The 27,388-nt window shown below is 35.1% G+C and overlaps 1 protein-coding gene across 2 annotated transcripts in view; it reads right to left on the bottom strand.

The window, feature by feature from the left end:
* Positions 1-27,388, bottom strand: part of PIBF1 (progesterone immunomodulatory binding factor 1) — a 302,692-nt gene that overhangs the window by 146,435 nt on the left and 128,869 nt on the right. For both annotated transcript variants that reach the window (XM_020992445.2, XM_020992441.2), the window contains exon 11: positions 18,594-18,759. In XM_020992445.2, the coding sequence (XP_020848104.1) occupies positions 18,594-18,759 (166 nt within the window). The remainder of the gene's footprint in view (positions 1-18,593; positions 18,760-27,388) is intronic.

Here is a 27,388-nt window from a genome sequence, read left to right as displayed (position 1 = left end):
ATATTAAAGAATGAGTGGATTAAAGAACAAATCACAGAAAAAATCAATAATTTAATTAAAGAGAATGATAATGAGACAACATATCAAAACCTATGGGATACAGAAAAAGCAGTAATCAGAAGGAAAATTTATATCTCTAAATGCTTACATCAATAAAATAAAGAGCAGACCAATGAATTAGGTTTGCAATTAAAGAACCAGAAAAAGGACAAACGAAAAACCCCCAATTAATCCTACAAATTAAAGGTGAGATTAATAAAACTGAGTGTAAGGAAACCATTGAATTCACAAATAAAACTAGGAGTTGGTTTTATGAAAAATGAATAAAATAGATAAACCACTGGTTAATATGATTTTAAAAAGAGAAGAAAACCAAATTACTAGTATTAAAAATGAAAAGGGTGAATATAGCACTAATGAAGATGAAATGAAAGTAATTATAAGGAGTTATTTTGTCCAATTACATGCCAAGAAATTTAACAATTTAAGTGAAATGGAAGAATATCTACAAAAAAATATAAACTACCTAGATTAGCAGAAGAGTAAATAGAATATCTAAAATACACTATTTTAGAAAAAGAAACTAAACAGGCCATAAATGAGCTTCCTAAGAAAAAAATATCAGAACTAGGTGGATTTCAAGGGGCAGCTAGGTGGCGCAGTGGATAGAGCGCAGGCCTTGGAGTCAGGAGGACCTGAGTTCCAATCCTACCTCAGATACTTGAGACTTACTAACTGTGTCATCCTGGGCAAGTCACTTAACCCTGATTGCCTCACCAAAATCCAAAAAGAAAAAAAAGTGAATTCTAAGTAAACAAATTTAAAGACCAACTAATTCCAGTAGTAAATAAATTATTTGGAATAATAGGCAAAGAAGGGGTCCTACCAAACTCCATTTATGAAACAAATGTGATATTGATACCTAAACCAGGAAGAGTAAAAACAGAGAAAGAAAATTATAGACCAATTTCATTAATAAATATAGATCCAAATATCTTAAATAAGATTCTAGCTAGGAGATTATAACATTACAAAGATTGTACATTGTGATCAAGTGGGATTAATACCAGGAATGCAGGTATGGTTTAACATAAGGAAAACTATTAATATAATTGACTATACAATAACAAAATCATTTGATCATATCAACAGATGTAGAAAAAGCTTTTGATAAAGTACAACACTCATTTCTATTAAAAATACTTGAAAGTATGGGTATAAATGGATTATTCCTTAAATTGACAAGAAGCATTTATCTAAAACCATCAGCAAGTATTATTTTTAACAGGGATAAGCTAGAAGGCTTTCCAATAAAATCAAGTATGAAACAAGGAAGCTCATGTCACCTATTATTCAATATTGTACTGGAAATCAAGAGCAATAAGAGAAGAAAAAATAGAAGGAATCAGAATTGTCAATGAGGTAATAAGACTATCTCTTTTTGCAGACAATAAAAATCCTGAAGATGCAACTAAAAAGTTAGTTGAAAGAATTAATAATTATGATAAAATAGCAGGATATAAAGTAACTCACATAAATAATCAGCATTCCTAAATTAATCTATATATTCAACGTCATTATTTGGTAAAAATTGTTGGCAAAGTTGGAAAGTAGTCTGGCAGAAACTGGGCATGGGCCAATATCTTACACCATTTAGTAAGATGAGGTCAAAATGTACACAGGACTTAAATATAAAGGAAGATATCACAAGAAAATTTGAGGAACATGAAACACATTACTTGTCAGACTTATGGATAGGGAAATAATTTATGAATAAACAAGACAGAAAGTATTATGAGGTTAAAAAAAGGATAATTTTTATTACATCAAATTAAAAAGTTTTATACAAATAAAACCAATGCAGCCAAGATCAGAAGGAAAGCAGAAAATTGGCAAAAAAAAATTATATAGTTTCTCAGAAAAAGGTCTCATATCTTGTACATGTAAAGAAATTTATCAAATCTATAAGAATATCAATCACTCCCCAATTGATGAATGGTGAAAGGATATGAACAGGCAGTTTTCTGATGAAGAAATCTGAACAATTTATAATCACGGAAAAATGCTCTAAATCATTATTGATTAGAGAATCGCAAATTAAAACAACCTTGAGATATCATTTTACACCTACTATTAGATTGGCTAAAATGACAGAAGGGGAAAGTGACAAATGCTGGAGAGGATGTGGAAAAACTGGGACACTAATTCATTGTTGGTGGAACTGTGAACTGGTTCAACCATTTTGGAGAGCAATTTAGAATTATGCCCAAGAAGTTACTAAACTGCCTACTATACCTTTTAATCCAACTATTACCTAGGTATGTGTCTCAAGAATATTAGGAAAAAAGTAAAAGAACCTACATGTTCTAAAATATTTATAGCAGCTCTCTTGGTGGTGGCAAAGAACTGGAAATTGTGGGGAACAGCTAAACAAGCTGTGGCATATTATCTGATAGAATACTGCTCTGCTACAAGATTATGATGAGCTCGGTGATTTTAGAAAAAATATGGAAAGACTTGTACGAAATAATGAAGAGCAAAATGAGCAGAACCAAGCCAATGCTGTGTATGGTAACAGCAATATTGTTTGAAGAACAATTTTGAGTGATCAAGTCATTTTGACTATTGTAATGTAAATACCCAGATTAACTACAAAGGATCTATGAAGGAAGATTCTATCTGCATCCAGAGAAAGAACTGATGAATAGAAGTATGCATACTACGGATTTACATGTATATATATTTGTGTCAGCCATCTCTAGGGTGAGGGAGTGGTGGTGGTGTTAACAGGGTGGGAAAAAAAAAGAAAGCTATATAACTTTACTAAACATTTAAAAGGAAAAGCAAGTTGTACATAATGGATTTGCAGTTTCATATGCAATCCTCTTTTTTTCTATTCTACTTTGTTATGAAAATGCTTGTTTTATTTCCTAAATTCAGAATTAAAAAAAAAAATCAACCCCTGAGTGCCTTTAGCATTAGGTCATCTACAGCAAGCATATCCCCCCCAACCCTCCCTGTTCCTCTCCAGTATTTATGTGGTTTGGTCCAGTTGCATATTATTCTTGACTTAATATCTTCTTAAGTACCAGCGCCATTTACGGAAGTTATATTCCTAGTGTGATTGCTTCTCCTATTGTCCCTGACAATAACAGAACACTATAACAAAAAAAATATCAATTCTACTTTCACAGTGTAACATAGCTTAGATGGATCTCTTGCCAAGATCTCTCTGAAGGCTTTTCTTTTCAACTTCTTTTCATTTTTTGAGCCAATATTGTTTAAATTCTTTTAAAATTTCATATTTTTTGTTTCTACATCAACTTCATTTAAAAATATAACCTTGTCTCTTTCATCAAAGATAAAATAGAAAAAGTTCAGCAAAACCAACCAATCTATCAACCAAGTCAGAACAATATGTGCAATAGTCTTCTACCTTTACAAAGAAGATAGGTGGCGCAGTGATAAAGCACTGGCCCTGAAGTCAGGAGGACCTGAGTTCAAATCCGGCCTCAGACCAAACACTTGACACTTACTAGCTGTGTGACCCTGGGCAAGTCACTTAACCCCAATTGCCTAAAAGCAAAAAAAAAAAAAAAAAAAAAAAAAAAAAAAGAACCAACCAAACAAAGAAGATAGATGTATTTTATCATCCCTTATTTGGGGTCAATTTTGGTCATCAAAATTACACAGCATACAGTTTTTCTTGTTCTTTTATTTGTTGTAGTCAGCATTTATTGTTTTTCTGCTTTCGTTTATTCCATTTTGTATCAGTTAACTTACTTAAGTCTTCTGATACTTTTCTTTTTCATATTCACTAATCATCGGTAAAGTAACAGTTCATTACATTCATGTACCACAATTTGTTTAGCTATTACTTAACATATTGGAATCTACTTTGATTCCAGTCTGTTGCTATTACCAAAAGAGCTGCTATAAATATTTTGGTATAAATGGAAACTTTGTAAATTTGACTTCTTTGGGGGCATATGTCTAGGAACAGGATTTCTGGGTCAAATGATATGGATATATTCATCACTTTTGTAGCATAATTCCCAATAGCTTTTCAGTTCAATATTTCTACAAACAGGGGATTAGTATGTCTGTCTTTCCAAAAGCTCTCTAACACTAACTGTACTCCTATCTTTTGACATCTCTGCCAATTTGCTGGGTGTGAGGTGAATCCTCAGCATTACTTTGATTTGCATTTCTCTTATTACTGGTGATTTGGAGAAATCTTTCATGTGATTAATACCTTATAATTCTTCTTTTCTTATATCTTTTGACTATTTATCCATTTATTTGTGTCAGTCCTCCATATATCTGGGTATATCAGGTCTTAAAAAATATTTGATGCAGGGGCAGTTAGGTGGCACAGTGGATAGATAGCACCGGCCCTGAAGTCAGGAGGACCTGAATTCAAATCTGGTCTCAGACCAGACACTTGACACTTACTAGCTGTGTGACCCTGGACAAGTCACTTAATCCCAATTGCCTTAAAAAAAAATATTTGATGCAAAGATGATTTTCCTAAATGACAGCATCTTTTCTTATATGCTAGTTGCATTGATTTTGTCACGTAAAAGCCATAATTTCGTGTTTCCTTGGTAGTTCCTGTCAAGTAGGAAGATCTTCCCCAAGTAATTTATGCTTTCAGGTTTACTATGTACAAGTTTATTGAGTTCAATTTTTGCTATATCAACATTTCAGTTTTCTAACCAGTACCAAACAGATTTGATGATTATTGTTTTACAGTGTAACTTGAGGCATGTAAGAGCTATCTCTCTCTTCATTCCTACTTTTTCCCCATTGTTTTTCTTGAGATTCTGATCCTTTTGTTCCTCCAAATGAATTTTATTATAATGTTTATCTGATTTTGTCTGATCAAGTATTCCTTTGATAATTTGACTGGTATGGTATTAAGTCTATAAATTAGTACTGTCATCTTTTAGTATATTAGAGCATCCCAGCTATGAATACTGATTATCCCTCTTTATACTTTTTAGTCTTTATTTCTTTAAAAAATATTTAGTAAGCCAATGTGAGAAATTTGTTTTACTTGACCATGCCTTTTTTCTGTTACGAAAAGCCTATTTTTTTACCTGTTTTTCTTTTCTTCTTTTTTTGGCGGGAGGTTATGAGAGTGGATAGGAGAAAGGGGGTGACCAGGGATAGGGTGACCAAAAAAAAAGGATAAAAAGAAAGCATTTAAGAAATGCTTTTAGAAAAAAGAAATGCATTTAAGCATTTAAAAAACAGTAACAACAACAACAATACTATATCTTTCACTTTTCAACTGTAAAAACAACTGAAGGGCAGAAAGAAGTGCAAGCAGAATAGCTTTGAAAGTTGCATGTTAAAGAGATACAGAATATGATGGGATATTAAATGGATAATTTTGATTATATTAAATTAAAAAGTTTTTGCATAAATAGAACTAATGCAGAAGGAAAGCAGGAAACTAGGAAAAAAAATTTTATAGCAAGTTTCTCTGATTAAAGGCTTCATTTTTCAAATATATAGAGAACCGAGTCAAATTTATATGAATGAATCATTTCTCAATTGATAAATGGTCAAGGATATGAACAGGCAATATTCAGAAGAAGAAATTGAAGCTATCTATAGTCATATGAAAAAATGCTCTAAATCACTATTTGTTAGAAATGCAAATTAAAGCACTTCTTGCCACCTCACACCTATCAGATTAGCTAATATGAGAGAAAAAAAATCCCAAGTGTTGGAGGGGATATGGAAAAACACACTGGTGATGGAGTTGTAAAATGATCCAACTGTTCTGGAGAGAAATTTGGCCACAAAACTATGCATATCCTTTGATCCAACAATACCACTACTAGGTCTGTATCTCAAAAAGATCAAAGAAAAAGGAAAAGCACTTCTATATATAAAAAATATTCACAGCAGCTCTTTTTGCGATGGCAAAGAATTGGAAATTGAGGGGATGCCCATCAATTGGGGAATAGCTGAACAAGCTGTAGCATATGATTGTGATGGAATACTACTTTACTATAAGAAAGGACAAACAGGATGCTCTCATAAAAACTTGGGGAATGAGTAGAACCAGGAGAACATTGTACACAATAACAGCCATATTGTACAATGATCAACCGTGAACGACTTAGCTGTTCTCAGCAACACAATGCTACAAGAGAATTCTAAAAGACTTCTGACGAAAAATGGCATCATTAGAGAAAGAACTGATGGAGTCTGAATGCAGCATACTTTATTTTTTTTGGTCTGTTTTCTTTTGCAACATGGCTAATATGGAAATATGTTTTGCATGACTATACATTTATAATCTATAAGAAACTGCTTGTCTTTTCAAGGAGAGAGTAGAGGCAGGGAAAGAATTTGGAACTCAAAATCTAAAAATAAAAAGGTTGTTAAAAAATTTTTTTTACATGTAATGTAGAAAAAAATAAGATGGAAGAAAAAAAGGTGCCTCTTGAATTTGTTATAAATTTAAAAGGAAAAGCAGTTTCATATTTAATCATCTTTACCTGCTCTACTATGTACATGAAAATGCTCATTTTATTTAGTATTTGTTGAGTTTGGAATTTTAAAATGCTTTAAGAAGTGTTTTGCAATTTCATCTATATAACTCGTGAACAGAGTGACTTGGGGGACTGACTCTCTGATGTTTTGTGTATAAATAATTGTCCTTCATAAAGTCTGGCAAATGAGGTTTTAGCTGCTATTCTTTGCCATTTTTGAGTCATCCAGGTTAATGACCTAGGGATTATTCTTGCCTCTTTTCCCTACTCACTTACTTTCGTTGCTTATTTTTGTGAATGATACCTGCACACCAGTTCCCTTTTCCCCATTCACATTATAATCACACTAATCCAGGACCTCATTAACTTTCAACCAAACTGCTGTAGTTACTTCCTAATTGGTCTCCTTTCATCCAACCTCTCCCTTTTCCAGTCCATCTTCCATGCAACTGTAAAACTGATATTCAAGGCTTGCTGTCATTTTTTTGCTTAAGAATCTTCAGTGATTCCCTTATTGCTTTGAGGACAAAATAAATGCTCCTCCTATCTGGCATTTAAAATCCTTTATGACGTGGCTAATTTTTATGTGACTCCATCTGATGCTTCCAGAAAAGTGGCTCACTTGCTGCTCCCTATATACAAAATGCATGTTCTTCTACTTCTGTAGCTTTGCACAGCTTGTGTCGCATGTGTGAAACACCCTTTTCTCCTCACCTTTTGGAACTCCTTTCAAGTTTCAGCTGAAGCAGAACCTCACAGTGGCCTTTTCTTATTCCTACAGTTATTAGTCATCCCCTCCTCCATTATTTTATACTGATTTTGCATTCATTTGAGGTTGACTTATCTGTGTCATGCCATTTCCCACCAGAAGGATCTCAACTCTTTAAGAGTGGGGATTTTTTTTTCACTTTTGTCTGTGCATCCTTAGTGTCTAGCACAGTGCCTAGCACAAAGCAGGAGTTTAATAAATGTTTAATGAAGTGAACTAAATCTATCATTTGACGGATGAGAGGCTTTCTGTATCTTTTGGTGTTTTTTGCTGATTATTTTACGTGAGGTTAAACATCTTTAGAAATACAGTCTGTAGGTCTTTATCCATTTATTATTTATAAGAGTCAACAAATTGCTTAAACAGACTGGACTGGGAATGGGATAGCCACATATAGTTCGTTTTCATCCATATCCTTTCTCTGGATTTGATATTGTTTCTGTGATCAACAGCTTGTGATTTGACTACACTAAGAGAGTTAATTCTGAATGACTGCTATATCAAAAACTAATTGTTTCTGGTCAGGTTAAGATAGTCAATTTCATTTTTAATGATGTCCACATTCAGTGACTTTACGAATCACTTCTCAAAGGAAGTATTTATAATAGGCAGGTGAGGTTTTTGAGCAGTCTACAAGTTCCTTGGAATCTTGTATTTCTTGATCTCAAAATATATTCTAAATAAGTTTTACACATCTTATTCTACGCTCACTTTTAAAGCTGAAGTCATACAGTATCAAGACATATGTTACTTAGTTTGGAGATCTTGGCAAGTTCTTCAAAAAATTTCTTATTTCTTCATCCTTTGCAACAGAGGTGTATGGTGCAATTATCTCCGTTTCAGAATTTTTTTTTTAAACTCTCCTTGTGAGCCCTGCAAGGCCAGATGCCCAAGTGCTCGATCAAATGATGTTTTTATGGGAACATAATAAAACCTATTCCATCAACTCTTTTAATTACTTCTCTCCTGAGAACCTGGATCTATCTTTCCATATACAGCTTTAACTTCTTTTTGTCTTCCAGTTTTTTTCATAATAGGGTTAATATGGGGTATGCCGATTGTTAGCTGGACAAGGATTGATCAGTGAGATTATCAAAAATTGAATGAATGCTTTTAGTGTAAAACTATGGGATTATTAACACCTTTCATATGTTCCCGCCAATTTACCACTATCACTGAGGAAGCAAAAGGGTTCATACATGACAGAGGATCATTTTACATTTTCATCTCTTTCACGAATTGCCATGGCTCCCAAATTTAACTCCTAGTGGCCAACTTTCTGTTGATAAGCATTTCCTTTAGGAAGATTTACTATACATCCTGCCTTCTGGTTTTAGTACTCTCTTTTAGCTTAACTGCTTATGCTCTAGGCTTTTTCATTGAGGGTTTTCTCTTGAAATTTTTAGTGTTTCAGTTGTTTTTTGTTTCCCTTTTTTTTGGGGGGGGGATGTGAGGGCCTGTGGGTATTCCTCCATTACTAACTTTATGGCTTTTCCCCCTTTGTTCATGGATACACCTCCAAGTCAACTCAGCAAGGCTACTTTGACTTCTTTAAGTAGGGTGATATGGGGATATCGAGATAGAGGCCCTTGGAAGGAGAGGAAAAGGCCCAGCTGGACTGAAGTCTCCTTTTCTCCAGGTCTGGCATAGTCTCCCATGCTTAGTTTTCCTCCCACAATCTTCCTTTGGCTTGCCAGTCCTTTTCAAAGCTGAGCTGAATCAGTATTAGAGGGAATGTAAGAAAGGTGTTTAAGGCAAACTCTCTTGAGCTTTGGGTGTCTATTACCTAGAGGCAGGCCATGGATAGCAAGCAAAACATTTTCAAATAAATCTATGATACTATAAGTTTTGAAGAAACAGTGCTTTTATAATAGATGAAATGTATAGAATAAGTTTTTAAAGTTAGAAATATGATAATAAAGTCCAGATAAGGGAAAAAGAAGATTAACAGTGACTTACTCTTTCAAAAAATTGAATGATTTATTAAAAAATACTGATCATCAATACAATGTATTAAACTTATTCAGTAACTATTTACAATCAAATTGATTAATCTCAACACAATATTCCTAACTTTTGTAGTCAATTACCTTCTCTAGGTTCTGAACAAGATTCTTTGTCCATGATTTTTTTTTTTGCGAGGCAATTGGGGTGAAGTGGCTTACCCAGGGTCTCACAGCTAGTAAGCATCAAGTGTCTGGTCTAAGATCGTATTTGAACTTAGGTCCTCCTGACTCTAGGGCCAGTGCTCTGCCCATTGTGCAACCTAGCTGCCCCTCCCCTCAGGATTCATTTTTAAGAGCATTCTGTCACTGCTCAATGGCTTCATTTAGTTTTCAGTGTAATTAGTTTTTTTTTAAAGTAACATTAATTTTGTTGATATAATTTGAGAAATTCATTTCTTAGTAGAATAATATCCCATAAACTTTTGACCTAACAGGTTCCTTCAAGACTGACAACTGAACAAAATCTGAGAGTGGAAGATATCTCTGTGTACTCATATATTGCCTGGAATCTGGGAATATTATCTCTTCGTCTTTGTATTATCCAGGGTATCCACCACAGTGCCTTGTAAAGGTAGGATCTCAATAACTGTGGAATGCATCTATGACTGAGAATTTTTTTTGTAGCCATGAAAGTAGCTTTGGATTCATTCCCTGGTTTCTTGCCTGATACAAGTGCAATCTCTTCACATCTCCTATTTTGTGAAGTTTACTTAGAAAGCAATTATATTAAGGCACTTGCATTCCTTGATTTATGAAAAGTCAGTTAACAAGATAGGTAAATTAAGTGTGATGATTTGATTCACAAAAATTCACTTGAAGTGACTCCAGTAAGTACTCACCTCCTTTAATGGAAATCAAATCCTAGGGTGTAAAAAGTGTTTGGTGATGGGTAATTTAAGTATTTGATAAGGTCTAAAGGGTGGAGAAAATTTAAATTGATATTAGAAAGCACAACCAATTCAAGACTAATCAGAAGTTTTAAAAAAATACACCTTATAGCTATAAATATAAGCCAATAAGAAAACAGTATTAAATTTATGAAAATTAAAAAACTTTTTGGTGACACATATATAATATGCAGTTTTTATATGGAACCTCTCCCCATTGCTAAAAATACCCAAAAGTAACTAAATTTTGGACTTAAAAAAACAATCTTCAGATAACTTAAAAAGTTATCTTAAACATCTCTGAATACTAAATAGAGGCTTGATCCAAACTTTTAATTTTATCTGTATTATTTCATGTTTCCAAAACACACACATACACACACACACACACACACACACACACACACACGTCACAGAAACATAGGTCATTTTTAATTTCATTTGAAGATTAAACTAAAGCATAGTTTTTAGTCTGTATTCTGGAATTTAATTGTTGCAATAATGTCCTTGATTTCAGACCCAATATGATCATGGAGAATATATCAAAACCCTATTCTGATCAGGTAAAACATTCGCTCTACACATAATGTCTATTTGCATTACTGCCTTCATTTATTAAGATATTGGTAGAAATCGCTGACTGAGTAGATAGGAGTGATGAAATGTGAGTTACAAGTGAAGGGAGCGCTAAAATGTAAAATGGTCAAAATTAGGAACTACCTGTAATTCACAGAATGATGGTATTTTAAATCTCAAAGGACCCTAGAATCCTTTAGGCCAACCTCTACTTATAGCGAATGGATTTTAAGTAATGAGATTGCTTTTTCTGAGTGATTTGTGGAATCCATCTTGCTGTTTTAGTCACACTGAATCTATTCATACCACTATGCCCCGTCATTTCCTTTATAGCAACCACGGTGGTTGCTGATCAATCCATATTCCTTTCTTTATAAAGTGCAAAGTATGCAGCACTTCATCAGGATTGCTAAACTTTTTTTTTTAATGAGGAGTCATCCCATGGACTTTAACTTTCACTTACCAGACTATTAAAATATAAAATATAAAACAAACAAACAAACATAAATTGTGACTCCTCAAGACTTACTACCTTTAGGATGAATATGATGTAGATAAGTATCATAAATTTGGAGCTAGAAAGGACTGTATAGGTAATATAGTCCAAACCCTTTAATTTACAAATGAAAGAATTAAGTCCAAGAAAGGGAAACAGAGTCACACAAGTAGTAAATGGAAGTTAGGATTCAAACCAAGATCATCTAGTTCCAAATTCACTGCTCTTTCCTCAGCACCACACCCACATGTGGGTTCCAAACTTCTAGATGTAGGTTTTGTTGTATTTAGCTGTAGGAGGCAGGTACTTTCTGCTATCAGATGTTTCAAACAACCAAGCTGTTTAATTAATACATATTCCTGATAGAGGTTCCTTGCTTTCCAATGAGCTGGTCAAATTAATGTTTAAATAAAACACAGGTGAACCTCAACTTAAACAAACATGATACATGTAACTCCACATTTAGCAAAAAAGATAAACTGGAAGTACTCACTACAGTGTTTCTTTAAATAATATTCACCACCTATAGAATTTACAATATAATTTCATTTATAAAAACCTCAATATATTTACATAACAGAAATGACATTGTAAGCACCATGGCCAGAGATGGAAGCAAATCAGAAGTAAAAAAGAAGGTTCAGTACTAGGTCAAGTGAGTCAGTTGAGCTACTGTGTTACTATTAAAGCAGTATGGGAGAAATGGTGTGTTTGGGAGATTTGAAGAAGAGAGGATCTGCTCCTACTAGTTAATAACTTTATGGAAAGCCTTTGGGCAGGTGTTTGCTTGTAAAGATTCACTAAAGTCCAAGCATATTTCTGGGGTTTGGGAATATCCTGGCTATATTATTTGGGGCCCTTAGGGACCTTTTTAAAAAATTAAATTTTTTTTCAATTAATAAGCATTTATTTTATCTCCCTCCTATCCTATCCAGTAGGGTGGAGGAGTAAAGAAAAAATGTTACCCTTCTAACAAATATGCACAAATGAATAAAACAAATTTATTCCCATACTGGCCCTGTTAAAAAAGTGTCTCACCCTGCATATTTAGTACTTCAACTCTCCCTCTGGAGATTAGTAACATTCTTTACCACTGTACCTCTAGAATCATGGTTGATCATTTGCATTGATCACAATTCTTAAACCTTACAAAAATTTTTCATTTTTATAATATGGTTATAAATTGTTCTCTTGGCTCTGCACACTTTACTCTGTCTTCACAGGCTTCTCTGGAAGTTTTTATCTAGATTTCACCCCCTTTGTCATTTCTCAACACATTATATTCATGTGCCATATGCTCAGCCATTCCTCAAATGATGGGCACCTCCTTAGTTCCTGAAAGCTTTTCTTGATGCAGATGTGTTTCTACTGGTGTAATGAGGTGAGAAGCTGTTTATTTTACCTAAGTTTTCCTCTTCTTGGGAATGTGTGATTTGGGTTCTACTTGTCATTTCTTATTGAATAAGGAACGAAGTTTGTCTACTACTACTAAAAGCTGTGGTTAAGAAGGCTTTCTTGAGCACTCCAAACAGCTTATACAGAATCCAAGAATGTCATAATCAGAGAAGACATCAGAAGTTAAAAAGTCCAACCAATACCAAGCCAAGAATCCCTTCTACATTATAAACAAGAAAGTCTACTGGACACCACTTGAAAGTGCCAAGCAAGGAGGAATTCAATAACTTTTGAGGCAGTCAATTCTACTTTTTTTAAAGATAGCACTAACTTATAAAAAGTTAGATCTTCCTTACTCAAACACCCAAAATTCAAGCTGAATTTTGCTTTTCTGCAACATACACACAATGTTCTTTGTTCTGCTTTCTCGGGCCAAGTAGAACAAGTTTAATTCCTCTTCCATGTCTTCAAATACTTGAAATTAGCTATCATGTCCCCACATCAGGAGGTAGAACCTTATTTATCCTATGAAAAATAATCCTACACTGTTATTTAAAAAGTGGATTTTCTGTTTAATATGTAATTAAATTAAACTAAAAGTATATTTATTAAAAACCTACTTATCACCTTTCCCCCCAAAAAACCCTGTTCCTTCTCCTATGAATGCACAAGTAGGAAAATTTAACTTTGATTCTCCTCTCTTCCTCAGTCCTCAAGCAGCTGCTGAATGTTGCAAGTTTCCTCTTTAAGAATATTTACCAAGTACTTACTACATAACAAGTGCTGGGGTTACAAGGAAGAAAAATATGATAATCCTTGCCTGCAGGAAACTTATAATCTAGAGGAAACATAATTTGTTCTTTAATTATTTTGAGTCATGTCTGACTCTTTGTGACCCCTTTTGGGGTTTTCTTGGCAAAGATATTGAAATGGCTTTTCACTTCCCTCAGCTCACTTGCACAGATGAGGAAACGGAGGCAAACAGAGTTAAGTGACTCGCCCAGAGAGAGGAAGTGTCTGAGGTCAGATCTGAACTCAGGTCCTCGTGACTCTGGGCCCAGTACTCTAACTACTGTGCCAGCATATTGTGCTGCTGTAGCATAATACATATACATAAATAAGAACTATGTAAGATAGAATATGATAAGAACAAAAGAGAGATTGAGAATAAATGCTATATAATATCTTGAAGAGAGAGAAAGATCTTTTAGCTAGGAGGATTAGGGAAAATTTCAGGAAGGAAGTGGTACTTGAGCTGGATCTTAAAGGAAGGGAAATATTTCAACAGATGGGTATGTGTTCCAGGTAGATGCAAAGAAGTAGTAAAAGATGGTATGTTTAACTCAAGAAACAGCTAGTAGTCTAGTTTGACTGGAATACAGAGTACATGAAAGAGGAACAGTGTGAAATAAGGCTAGAAAGGTACTGATTGTGTGCCACACTGAGGAATATGTATTTTATCCTATGGGTTACCACTAAACATTTTTAGGCACAGAACAACAAGATTAGACCTATTCATTAGAATGATTATTTTGGCAGCCTTACTTAGGATGAACTGTAGAAAATAGAGACTGAAGGGAGACTACTAACAGGCCAGGCAGGAGTAATGATGCATGACCTAAGGTAATGACACTATGGGCAGAAGGGAATTAATGTGACAGGTACTGCAGAAAGAACTGACAATACTGTTCAATACTGGGTATGGAATCTAAGGGAGAGAGAAGGATAAAATTAACTTGTCTTCTTTTACCATGAGAGAAGGGGAAAGTTTTTGAGGGAAGATGATGAATTCAGTTTGGGATGTGTAGGTGGAGAGATGGAACTCCTTGGTACCTTCAAATTATATTTTATAGGTAGTTACATATTCCTCTTCTATAACATACAGCTGGTGTTAATAAGCAGATATATTTTATTGGATTACATAAATAGATAATATATTTCAGTCATTATATATACTTCAGAACATTTTCTACAAAGGGCAAATATGCATGCTTAATATGTACAGCATTTAATGGTTTTCACATTATTTTCACATAAATTATTTCATTTAACCCTTAGAATAACCTTGTGAGGTAGGGCAAGTAGGTATGATGGCCCCTCCTCAGGTATCTTATATCTTACTATGTTGTATTTATACACACATATATGTACACTCATACAACATATGTGTATACACACATACATATACACTATCTACTAAAATAGAATGTAAGAGGGGTTATTTTTTTTTTATCTTTGCACCTGGAGTACCTGGCATATAGAAGGCCTTTAATAAATGTTGGTTGTATTACTGATTAAATGGCAAATGAGGAAACCAAGGCTGAGGATTAATAATTTACCCACTTAATGTAATTTGAGACAGTACCATAAGAAAAAGCATGAAATACTTGGAAAAACCAGACATTTGAGCAATATCTTAATCATTAATCTGGACTTACTGAAAAGAAGGTTAGTCTTAATTAGTTATAGGTTTAAATTACCTTAAAAAGAGTTTTATTTATTTTAAGCAACATTATTTAAAATAAATAAGTATAAAAACTGTCATAACCAAGTTTGTCTGCAGAGTGTTTTGCTACTTATGTGACACATGAAACTTCTCAGATATCAGTTTACTCATTGGTAAAACAGGAATGACAATCCCTGACATCTTGACTTGTGAGTATGTTCAGGAGGCTCAATGAGATAATGTCTGTAGGACTCTATCAATAATAAGCCTTCTAAAAAGTCAGCTATTAAAATTACTGTACTATTGGATATACTTTTATAACTAGTTAAAAGTAAATTGTAGGGGAGCCGAGATGGTGGAGTAAAAAGGTAGTTGCTCTCACCCTCCCCTATCAACCTCTGAAAACCCAGAAAATATCACCCTAGAAAAAAAAAAACAACCCTGGAACAGATGAACTAGAAGAAAGATGGGGAACAGCAGTGCAGCAGCCCAGCAAACGGGTCTCCCAGTGCCTCAGCAAAAATAAGGGAAGCAGCACTACAAAGGGCCCCAGGCGGATAAGCACCCTGCAGCATTCATCTGAAAGGAGCTGAAGAAAGCAACCTAGAGTCTTCCTAAAGTTCTAGCCTTGCTGATTCCAACCCAACACCAGGTAAGCTGTCAGAACCCTACAGCCTCCAATTGTCAGCCAGGAGGAGATCCTGAAGTCCAGGTGGTAGAGCAGGCAAACACCAACACCTGGACCTCAAAGTGCCTCAGTGAGGGTGGGGGAACAGGTGGAAACCAGCTCAGAAAACCACCAGATGCCTCGGCACTCTACAGCAAAGGAATCTCCCAGTGCATCAACAGAAACAAGGAAGGCAGCACTGCAAGGGGCCCCAGGCAGATAAACACCCTGAAGCACCATCTAAAAGGAGCTGAAGAAAGCTAAAGGAAAGGAAAAGCAGGCAACTTAGCATTGCCTGAAAGTTCCAGCCTTGCTGATTGCAGCCCAACATGAGGTAAGCTGCCAAAACCCTACAGCCTCCAACTGCCAACATAAGAGGCCCCAGCACACAAAACCAGTGACCGAGACCTAGGCTCCCAACATAAGGAGCTTGGGTCAGCGCTCTCTGTTCCCCAGCAGGAGAGCTCAATCTTTTTAAAGGCCAGGGAATAAAGAAACCATGAGTACAAAGAAACATGCCATAGATTCATTTTATGAGAAGACTAAAGATCAAGACAGAAATTCTGAAGAGCACAACATTGTCAACAAACCCACATTTGCAACATCAAAAAGGAATATGAACTGGTCTGAAGCCCAAAAAGCCTTCTTAGAAGAGCTCAAGAAGGACTTTAAAAGTCTAATGAGAGAGGTAGAAGAGTCCTTAAAAAATATAATTGGCCAACTGGAAAAAAAGTATACTAAAGAAAACAAATCCCTTAAAAATACAATTGGCCAATCGAAGAAGGAAGTACAAAAACTAACAGAAGAAAACAATCTGTTAAAAACTAGAATTGGACAAATGGAAACTAATGACTCTGAGAAAGCAAGAATCAGTCAAACAAAAACAAAAAACTGAAAAAATAGATGAAAACATAAAATACCTCATTGGTAAAACAACCGACCTGGAAAATCAATCCAGGAGAGACAATTTAAAAATCATTGGACTACCTGAAAATCATGATGAAAAAAAGAGCCTGGACAGTATCTTTCAGGAAATCATAAAGGAAAACTGCCCAAAGTCCTAGAACCAGAAGGTAAAATAACCATAGAAAGAATACACCACTCACCACCTGAAAGAGATCCCAAATTGACAACGCCAAGGAATATAATAGCAAAATTCCAAAATTACCAGATGAAAGAGAAGGTGCTGCAAGCAGCCAGAAAGAAACAATTTAAATATCACGGAACCACAGTCAGGATTACACAGGACCTTGCTGCTTCTACATTAAAAGACCGCAGGCCGTGGAACATGATATTCCTAAGGCAAAGGAGCTTGGATTAGCCAAGGATCAACTACCCTGCAAAAATGAGCATGATTTTTCAAGGGAGGAGATGGATATTCAATGAAATAGGGGACTTCCAAACCTTCCTGATAAAAAGACCAGAGCTCAACAAAAAATTTGATCTTCAAGTACAAGATTCAAGAAAGACATAAAAAGGTAAATGGGACAGAAAGATACAAAATGTTGTTAATAAGGGCAGACTGTTTACATCCTACAAGGGAAGATGACACTTGCAATTCTTGAGAACTGTATTGTTATTACACCATGTTAAAGGAGTATACATAAAGGGGGTGGATATTAGTTGACTTTGATGTAATGATAAAAAAAATCTAATCAAGTGGGTTAAATGGATCCAACTAAGTGGATTAGTCTGATCTTAGAAAATGTACTGAGAAAGGAGGAGGCAGACAAGGGTAAATTATATTAAAAGAAAGGACAGAAAAATCCTATTAGAGCAGAGGGAAAGAAGTGGGGGGGGTGAGCATTGTTTGAAGGTTACTCTCATCAGATTTGGTTCAAGAAGGGAATAACATAATCAGTTAGGTATAGAATTCTAACTTGCCCTATAGGCAGTAGGAGGGAAAAGGGGAAAGAGAAGGGAGGTGGGATAGAGGGGAGGGAAGAAGCAGTAAGGGCAAAGGGGAAGAAAAGGGAAAAGGATAATAAAAGGGAGGAGAGACTGAAGGAGGTGTATGGTCAAAAGCAAAACATTAGTGAGGGGGGAAAGGAGAAAGGAGAAAGAAAAGCATAAACGGGGGAAAAAAGGATGGAGAAAAAGATAGTAATCATAACTGTGAAAGTTGAATTGCTATCTTTTTTTTTCTTTTCTGTTGAATTTGTTTCCTCTTTCTTAAGGTTCCTCCGATTGGTTTTAATTTTTACTTACAACTTCAAAATATGTTTAATAGGAATGTAAAATGTATAGCCTATATCAGATTGTACGCTGTCTTGGGGAGGGTGGTGGGGAAGAAGGGGGAGAAAAATTTTAAACTCAAAAGCATTTGGAAGTGATTGTTGATAAATCAAAATAAATTAATAAAATTTAAGAAAAAAAAGTAAATTGTAAGGCACAGCCAGGTGGTACACCGGATAGAGTACTGGCCCTGGAGTTAGGAGGACCTAACTGGCCTCAGACACTTGACACTTACTAGCTCTGTGACCTTGGGCAAGTCACTTAACCCCATCACCTAGCAAAAAAAGTAAATTGTAAATAGCATTTTGTATGAAAGGTATCTTAAAAAAACCTTTAAAATAGTTTCTTTAAGTAGAAAAACTTGACAGTATGGTTTGCAACAATAATTTTCTTAGGAAACTAGTTTTATTATACAGTTTGTAAATTTTACTTCAAGTCATCTTAACTGTCATAAATTCTATATTCTTGTAGTTTGAATTAATGTAGATTTGCAATATTAATTTTAAGTCACTGTTAATGATTTGTATGGCAAGAGATTACTAACTATAAATGATACTCTTACATAAAACTTATCTAACAGAAAATGTACATGAAATGTACATACCTCTAATTTTTTCTGATATTTGTCACATTCCAATTGACACTGTGTGAGGTTTCTTGCTGTTTCTTCTTGCAGAAGTTGAGCACGTTCACTTTCAAAAGATTTTAATTTACTCTGGTGGAGAAATTCAGCCACTTTGCTTTCTGAACTGAGTTGTAATTGTCTGTATCTGAAAGAGACAGAGTAGTTATGGAGACACAAAATAAAGGCAGTAAAGCCAGTTTAAATAAAAAATATTACCACTTTTTTTTGCTCTTTTATGTTTGTGAATGATGTAATAATTTACTGTTGATATACTAATGATATAGTATTTTACTATTAAATAAAACATTCACATGAGAAAATATAATACATATATAGATAAGAGAATGTGTTTTAATTCATCCAAAAATATTTATCAAACACTCATAAACATTTTGTAAGTTTAGTTTTAAGTACAGAGAGCCAGGTTTACATACTGAACTTCTAAGAAAGATAAAAAAGATAATGCCAAGTACACTGTCCTAATTTAAAAACACATTAAGCCCTTCTCCACTACAAAGTAATGATTAGATTTGTCCCAGGCTTTACAGAGATAACATTTTCCCCCTAATCTTTACAATTTCCACCCATCTTGGATAAGTAGACAAACACCTTTAGTTTCTAAAAGGATTTTCCAAGCTAGTCACAGACTATTATCAAGAAAGGATCAATGATTAGCTGTAGAAACCCAAAGGCAACTATATATCTTTTCTGGGTCTGGCATACATATTGAAAAACACACATGACAGCAGAAAGAGCAGGTGAAATATTCCAAAAAAAGATACTACTCATGAATAATTTCAACAAGTTCTACTATCTGCTTACTGTGCACAGTAGGGATACAAGGATCAAATAAGACATTCCATGGGATAAGAAATTTACATATGCAAGTATAATGTGACAAATAAAATGGAAATATCCCAAAAATATTGGGGAAAGAGAAGGAGACTTTTCAGTTGGGGGATAATTGGAATGGGGAAGGGGAGGGATTAGGGAAGAAAGGCTTCACAAAGATTTAGACCTTGAAGTAAGTAAGTGAGGGGATTTCAAAAGAAGCTGACTGGTCTAACTCAACAGCTATCTGGTCCATACCCAAAACAAATCCCCCCTATAATATAATTTATAAGTGTCTTCCTGAAGACCTCTGAAGAGGGAAATAGCATCCCTAGAATGAGCCCATTTCATTTTTGGTTGGCTTCTATTGTCATGAAGTTTTCCTGCAATCAAACCTAAATTTATCTTTTTGGAACTTCAACTCATTGCTTCTAGTTCTGTCCTCTGGGGCCAAATACAATATAGTTTGTAAATTAATGTTCCTTTCATCTTTGGTATGGTTTGTACATTATTCCAGGTTTACCTTTGAAATCTTAATTCCTGTTATTGCTCCTTTTCATTGGGTACTTATAAACTTACTACCAGTTAGCCCTTTCACATTATAGGGGTTAGGTACATGGCACCCCCACAATCTGGAAAATCCACCTAAAATTTTTTGATGCTCACTTCATATCAGAGAAGAAGTCTCCCTAATGAGAGCTCTTCAAATATCTGAACATGGCTATCATGATTGCTCTCCCACTGAGTCTTCTTTTCTCTAAGTTAAACAACCCTAGTTTCTCCAATTGATGCTGATGACATGGACTCAAGACCCTTCACCATGGTTGCTCTCCTCAGGACACTCTTCTGTTTATTGCTATAACTCTTTAAAACTGTAGCACACAATACTGATACAATACCTCAGATGAGCTCTGATGAGGGCAGAGTACAGAAGGACTATAATCTCTTTTTACTTGGAAGCTATGATTCTCTTAATACAGCTCAAGATTTATGTTAGCTTTTTTGGCTGTCACATCACACTGCTGACTCCTGTTGAGCATGGAGACCACTAAAACTCCAGATATTTTTCAGACAAAATGATGTCTAACTATGACTTCCCTATCATGTACCTATGAAGTTGATTTTTGGAACCTCAGTGTAAGACCTGACATTCATCCTTATTGAATTTAATCTGATTAGATTTAGTCCAATGCTTTGAGTATTTCAAGATCTTTTTGGAGACTGATTCTGTCATAACAATGTGTTAGCTATCTGTCCCACTCAGTTTAGTGTCATCTACAAATCTAATGAACACACTACCAGATTGTGGAGAGTATTGAATGGCTGAATAAAGAACAATGGAATATACTTATTCAATGAGAAGATGCAGAGAGTTTTCTAATATAAGAATTACAGGATCAGAGTAGAACAATTAAAAAAGATTACTCAGGCAGCACTGTGGAAGGATAGAATGGAGAGGAGAGAGTCAGGTGGCAGTAAGACTATTAGGAAAGTTATTAACAAATTTAGGCAATATACACAATATGCACGACCATCACACAAATGGAAAGAACAACCACCACATAACAACTGAAAGTCAAAGCTGAAGAATTACAAAGAACAAGTAGGAGATATGAGAAGATACCCTTCCTTCCTCTGCAGTGTTGGGAGGTTCACAGGTTTGAAACACTGCATAGATTTTCATTTTTTCAATGTATTGGTAGTTTTTCTGGTTTTTGCCTCTTTTCCTGTTTTTAAAAAATATTCTTTGTTTTATGAGATGGTTCTCAGGAAAAGACAGATAATGGGAGAAATTTAGGTAATGCAAATATAAAGGTTATCATAAATAAAAATTTCTTTGGAAAATAATATAGTTCAGGCAAGAAGTGACGAGAGCCTTATCTACAGTGGTTGCAATGAAAATGGAAAGAAAAGGTTAGATTTAGGATATATTGTAGAGGTGGTATTGTCAGATACTATCATTGGTAAATGATTAATTGTGGTGAGAGAAGAGTAAAGATAACTGAGCTTATCAGCATAGAGGACAAGGAGGATGGTAATGTCATCCACAGAAATAGTACATTAAAGCACAGTATATATAGATTTTTTTGGGAGGTGGGTGGGTAGGTCAATTTTGGACATGACAAACTTGAGGTGCTAGGGGTGTCATCTAGGTATAGAAAATATGATTAAAAGTCTGGCACTAGTGTTCAAAAGGGAAGGCTAGTTACAGAATGACTTGTTTGAGCTTACAAAGCTAGTACAAGACTTTACATAAAGATGTTTCAGATTCAAAGAGCAGCAGTCTATCCACTATACTCTGATGCCTTTCTATATGTGTTAAAATGGCATCTTCTCCTGGTCTCCCTGACAACTCTCCACCCCACCAACAGGTATACAGTTATCTCTTCCACATAATGACTTTCTCCATCATGGTTTTGATATATTGCAGGTTGGCATAAAAAAAAGTTTAGAAACTCAGAAATGCATTAATTTATATGCACTGTATTGTATAAGGACATATTTTATCTTTTAATACCATAATATTTCAGACTTCTTCTCTGGTATGAAGAGAACACCAAAAAATTTTAGGTGGATTTTCCAGATTGTGGGGTGCCATGCATCTAATCCCGGTAATGTGGAAGGGCTAATGGTAGTAAGTTTATAAGTAACCAAGAAAAAGGGGCAATAACAAATTAAGATTGCAAAGGTAAACCTGGAAGTCATGTACAAACCATCCCAAAGATCAAAGTAGCATTAATTTACAAACTATATGATACATTAACAAAAATATCACATCCTGGTAATATGTGTTAAATCGGGGGAAGCCATCTAGGCTTTGCTGTCAGGACTTTTTGGTCCTACAATGTATAAATCCCAGATAAATTCCAGACCATCAAATAAAGAACAGCAGATCACCAAGGTTAACTTTAAAGTTTTACTGACAACTTTGAAATCATTTGGATATGTTGATGAACTAATGCCAAAGTTGCGCAGATAAGATAGTCTGTCCCCCCCCAAACACTAATATAAATGAGACTTCAAACTTCTGATCCCCTCAAGCACTCTTCCATCTCTACTGAGTCTATGCTACCTAGTACCCCCAACTCGAATCGATGGTTACTTTCTGCCTCTCTGTCTCTCATACTCTTCCCCCTGCTACTTGCCTTTCTTCACCCCTGTCCTCATGCCATCTATCTCTGGACCCTTTTCACTGCTTGTCTCTGTACTTCTGGGCTTTTTGCTTCCACACCCTCTGTGCCTAATTATAGTGTGACTGTTGCCCCATTTCTTGCTGCTAGTCATGATCTTTCCTGTGAGTAGCCAAAGAACTGAATGTGCCTGCCCCCATTCCATAATTTCATAAATTATCAATTCAAGTGCATATATAGCTAAAAGACTGGAATAAGTATTCCTTTTTCATGATTAGTTTAAATATAAAAGTTAAGAATTACTGGTTTTAATTATGGAAAAATAGCTCCTGCCTTCGATGTACAAATCAACATGTATAGCTAGGTCCCAATTAATGCAAACAATGAATTCCCCTGAAGCAATAGAATTATTTGAATTCCCACTGCATATTTCCATTGGCTTGGAAGCACTTACTATATTTTACAAAATTATAACTCTGAATACTGTGAATTCTAATACATGTAACCGTTTCAAGGGAGCCAACATTTGCACTTATGTTGACCCAGCTGCACACCATTCTAAAAATTAAACCATAACCGGCCTCCTTTAGAAAGGCTTATGACAATCTTAACTCATTTTGGTAAGTTCCACAGAGAATCATAAGATCATGTATTTAGAACTGGAAGGGACCTCAGATGCATCCGGTCCAACCTCCTCATTTTGTGAAATTTTTGAAGAACATGAGACTCAGAGAGATTAAATGACTTGTCCAAGGTCATTCAAAGTAGTAAAGGATCAGAAGTAGAGACTTGAACACAGGTCGCATTCAAAGTAGAAATTAAAGGAGGGCAAAAAATAAAATAAGTAGAATAGGATTCAGATTTAAATAAACTTGAAATGGGTAAGGATGATGCCAATTTAAAAGAAAGAATACACAGAGGTAAGGATGATTAAAAAAAATTTCTAAAGGAGAGATTTGGTTTTGAGGACATTTTTGTGCACGATGGGGACTGTCTTTAAATCAGAAAAGTCAGATAGGACTCTCCCATACTCTGCTTAAAAAAAAAAAGGCAGCTAGGTGGCGCAGTGGACAGAACACCGGCCCTGAAGTCAGGAGTACCTGAGTTCAAATCCGACCTCAGACCAAACACTTGACACTTATTAGCTAGGTGACCCTGGGCAAGTCACTTAACCCCAATTGCCTAGAAAAAATAAAATAAAATAAAATAAAAATAAAAAAAAAACCACACACACAGACAAAAAGATAAAACCTGGTGAAAGATACAAGAGGCAGACTGCCCTGTTAGTGACACACTGAAGCAAGTACCAACAAAATACAAAGTCACTGAGGCTCAAATGCTTTTGATTATGATTATGTACTTAGTATCTGTGACTTCAGTTATCAGAACCTAAAAATACTTAGGAAGAATAGGATAATTTTCTCTGAGATTGTCTGGTAATTAGTTGACTTCAGGCTCAACACGAGTTAACAGTGTGACATTATAGCCAAAGAAGAAAACATTTATTTATTTAACATCTATTAAAAGCATTAATAGAAGCACAACATCTAGAATACTGGAGTTGATAGTCTTGCTAAATTCTGTCCTGTCAAATCTCTTCTGAAGCACAATGTCCAGTTTCAGTGACACATTTTATTTTATTTATTTAATTAATTTTTTTTGTGAGGCATTTGGGATTAAGTGACTTGCCCAGGGTCATGCAGCTAGTAAGTGTCAAATGTCTCATCTGAAACCAGATTTGAACTCAAGTCCCCCTTATTCCAGGACCTCAGTGACACATTTTTAAAAAACTTTAACATCTCCCCCCCCCAATTACATATAAAAGCAATTTTCAACATTCATTAAAAAAAAATTTGAGTTCCAAATTCTCTCCCTTCTCTCCCTCCCCTCCCCTCTTTGTAAGATAGCAAACAGTTTGATATAGACTACACATGTGCAATCATGCATTTTGTATCAGTTATACTGTGAAAGAAAATAGACCAAAAAGAAACAAACAAAAAAACCATGAAAAATATGCTTCAATCTGCATTCAGATGCCATCACTTCTTTCTCTGGAGGTGGACAGCATTTTTCATCATAAATCCTTTGGAACTATCTTGGATCTCTTTATTGCTAAGAATAGTTAAGTTGTTCAGAGTTGATCATTATGGAATACTGTAGTTACTGTGTACAATGTTTTCCTGGTTTTGCTCATTTTGTTTTGCATTACATCATGTAACTTAAGTTTTTCTGAGATCATCCTGCTTGTCATTTCTTATATAGTACAACAGTATTCTATCAATCACATACCACAACTTTTTTAGCCATTCTCCAATTGATGGGTATTCAATTTCCAATTCTTTGCCATGATAAAAAGAGCTGCCTTAAATATTTTTGCACACATAAGTTCTTTTCCTTTTTGTTTTATCTCTTTGGGATACAGACTTAGTAGCAGTAATCCTTGGTCAAAAGGTACATGCACCAGGGGTGTGGAACCTGCAGCCTCAGACTACATGTGGCCTCAAGGCTGCAGGTTCCCCACCCGTGACGTACACAGTTTAATGGCCCTTTGGGCATAGTTCTAAATTGCTCTCCAGAATGGTTAGGTCAGTTTACAACTGCAACAACAGTTCATTAGTGTCTCAATTTTCCCATACCCTCTCCAAAATTTGTTATTTTCCTTTTCTGTCATATTAGCCAATCTGATAAGTGTGAGGTGGTACCTCAGAGTTGTTTTAATTTACGGTTCTCTAACCAACAGTATTTAGAGCATTTTTTCATATGACTATAGATAGCTTTGATGTCTTCTTCTGAAAATTGCCTGTTCATATCCTTTGAGCATTTATCGATTTTGGAATGATGTGTATTGACTTGCATTCTTATAAATTTGACTTAGTTCTCTATATATTTGAGAAATGAGGCCTTTATCAGAGAAACTTGTTATATAATTTTGTTCACAATTATGATTACTGTGTTATTTGCCTCCATCCTATTTCCCTCCATTTATCCTTCTCTCTCCTTCTTTTTATCCTGGCCATCCTCAAAACTGTTTTGCTTCTGACTACTATCTCCCCCAATTTATTCTCCCTTATATCAACATCCTCCTTCTCTTATTCTACTTTCTTGAAGAGTAAGACAGATTTCTATACCCAGCTGAGTGTGTATGTTATTCCCTCTTTGAGTCAATTCTGATGAGAGTAAGGTTCAAGTGTTCTCCCCACCTTCCCTTCCATTGTAACAGCTCTTTCACACCTCTTTTATGTGAGATAATTTACCCCATTCTACCTCTCCCTTCTGCCAGTGCATCTCTCTTTCTCATCCCTTGATTTTTTGTTTTTATATCATCCCATTACTTTCAACTCACACCCATCTCCGCTGTATATGTATACTCCTTCCAACTGCCCTAATAAAGATAAAGTTCTCAGGAGCTACAAGTATCATCTTCCCATGTAGGAACAGAAACCGTTTAACTTTATTGAATCCCTTATACTCTCTCTTTCCTGTTTACCTTTTTATGCTCCTCTTGAATTTTGTATTTGAAAATCAAATTTCCTGTTCAGCTCTGGTCTTTTCATCAGGAATGTTTGAAAGTCCTGTATCTCAGTAAATGTCCATTTTTTTTCCTCTGAAAGATTATACTCAATTTTGCTGGGTAGGTGATTCTTGGTTGTAATCCTAGCTCTTTTGCCCTTCAGAATATCATATTCCAAGCCCTCCGATTCTTTAATGTAGAAGCTGCTAACTCTTGTGTTATCCTGACTGTGGCTCCATGATAACTGAATTCTTTCTTTCTGGCTATTTGAAATATTTTCTCCTTGACTTGGGAGCTCTGGAATTTGGCTCCAATATTCCTGGGAGTTTTCATTTTGCGATCTCTTTCAGGAGGTGATCAGTGGATTCTTTCAATTTCTATGTTACCCTCTAGTTCTAGGCTATCGAAGCAGTCTTCCTTGATAATTTCTTGAAAGATGATGTCTAGGCTTTGTTTTTTTTTTGTCCACGGCTTTTTGGTATTCCAATAATTCTTAAATTATCTCTCCTGGATCTATTTTCCAGGTCAGTTGTTTTTCCAGTGAGATATTTTATATTTTCTTCATTTTAAAAATTCTTTTTTATTTAGTTTTATTGCTTCTTGATGTGTCATGGAATCATTAGCTTCCACTTGACCAATTCTAATTTTTAAGGAATAATTTTCTTCACTGAGTTTTTTTTACCTCCTTTTGCATTTGGTCAATTCTACTTTTTCAGGACTTACTTTCTTCACTGAATTTTGTATCTCTTTTACCATTTGGCCTATTCTGTTTTTTAAGGCTTTTTTTTTCCCAGTTTTTTTTTTTCCTGTTCCTCCTTTACCAAGCTGCTGACATTTTTTTTCATGATTTTCTTGTATCACTGTCATTTCTTTTCCCAATTTTTCCTCTACCTCTCTTATTTGATTTGAAAATCCTTTTTGAGTTCTTCTAGGAATTCTTTTTAGGCCTGAGACCAATTCACATTTTTATTTTGAGGCTGTGGATATAGCAATTTTGACTGTCTATGTTTTAATCTTCCCTGTTACTGGAGGAACTTTCCACAGTCAGGTTCTTTCTTTGTTTGCTAATTTTTCCAGCCTATTTCTTGACTTTTAATTTTAATGTTAAATTTGGGTTCTGCCTTTGGGGTGGAAAGGACCTGTCTCAAGCTTCAGGTTTTTTGTGCAGTTGTTTTCAGACCCAGGTCTGGAGGTTTGTAAGTTTTCAGTTCTTCCAAGACGGTATGCCCTAAAGAGAGATGTCTTTACTACTCTCTTGGTTACTACTACAGTCTGTGAATAATTAAAATACTGCTTTCTGT

Source organism: Phascolarctos cinereus, unplaced genomic scaffold (assembly GCF_003287225.1).
Source record: "Phascolarctos cinereus isolate Bilbo 61053 unplaced genomic scaffold, phaCin_HiC Scaffold_7;HRSCAF=346, whole genome shotgun sequence".
Taxonomy (NCBI): Eukaryota; Metazoa; Chordata; class Mammalia; order Diprotodontia; family Phascolarctidae; genus Phascolarctos; species Phascolarctos cinereus.
Note: the sequence above shows the minus strand (reverse complement) of the source record. Positions and strands in the feature narration are given on the sequence as shown.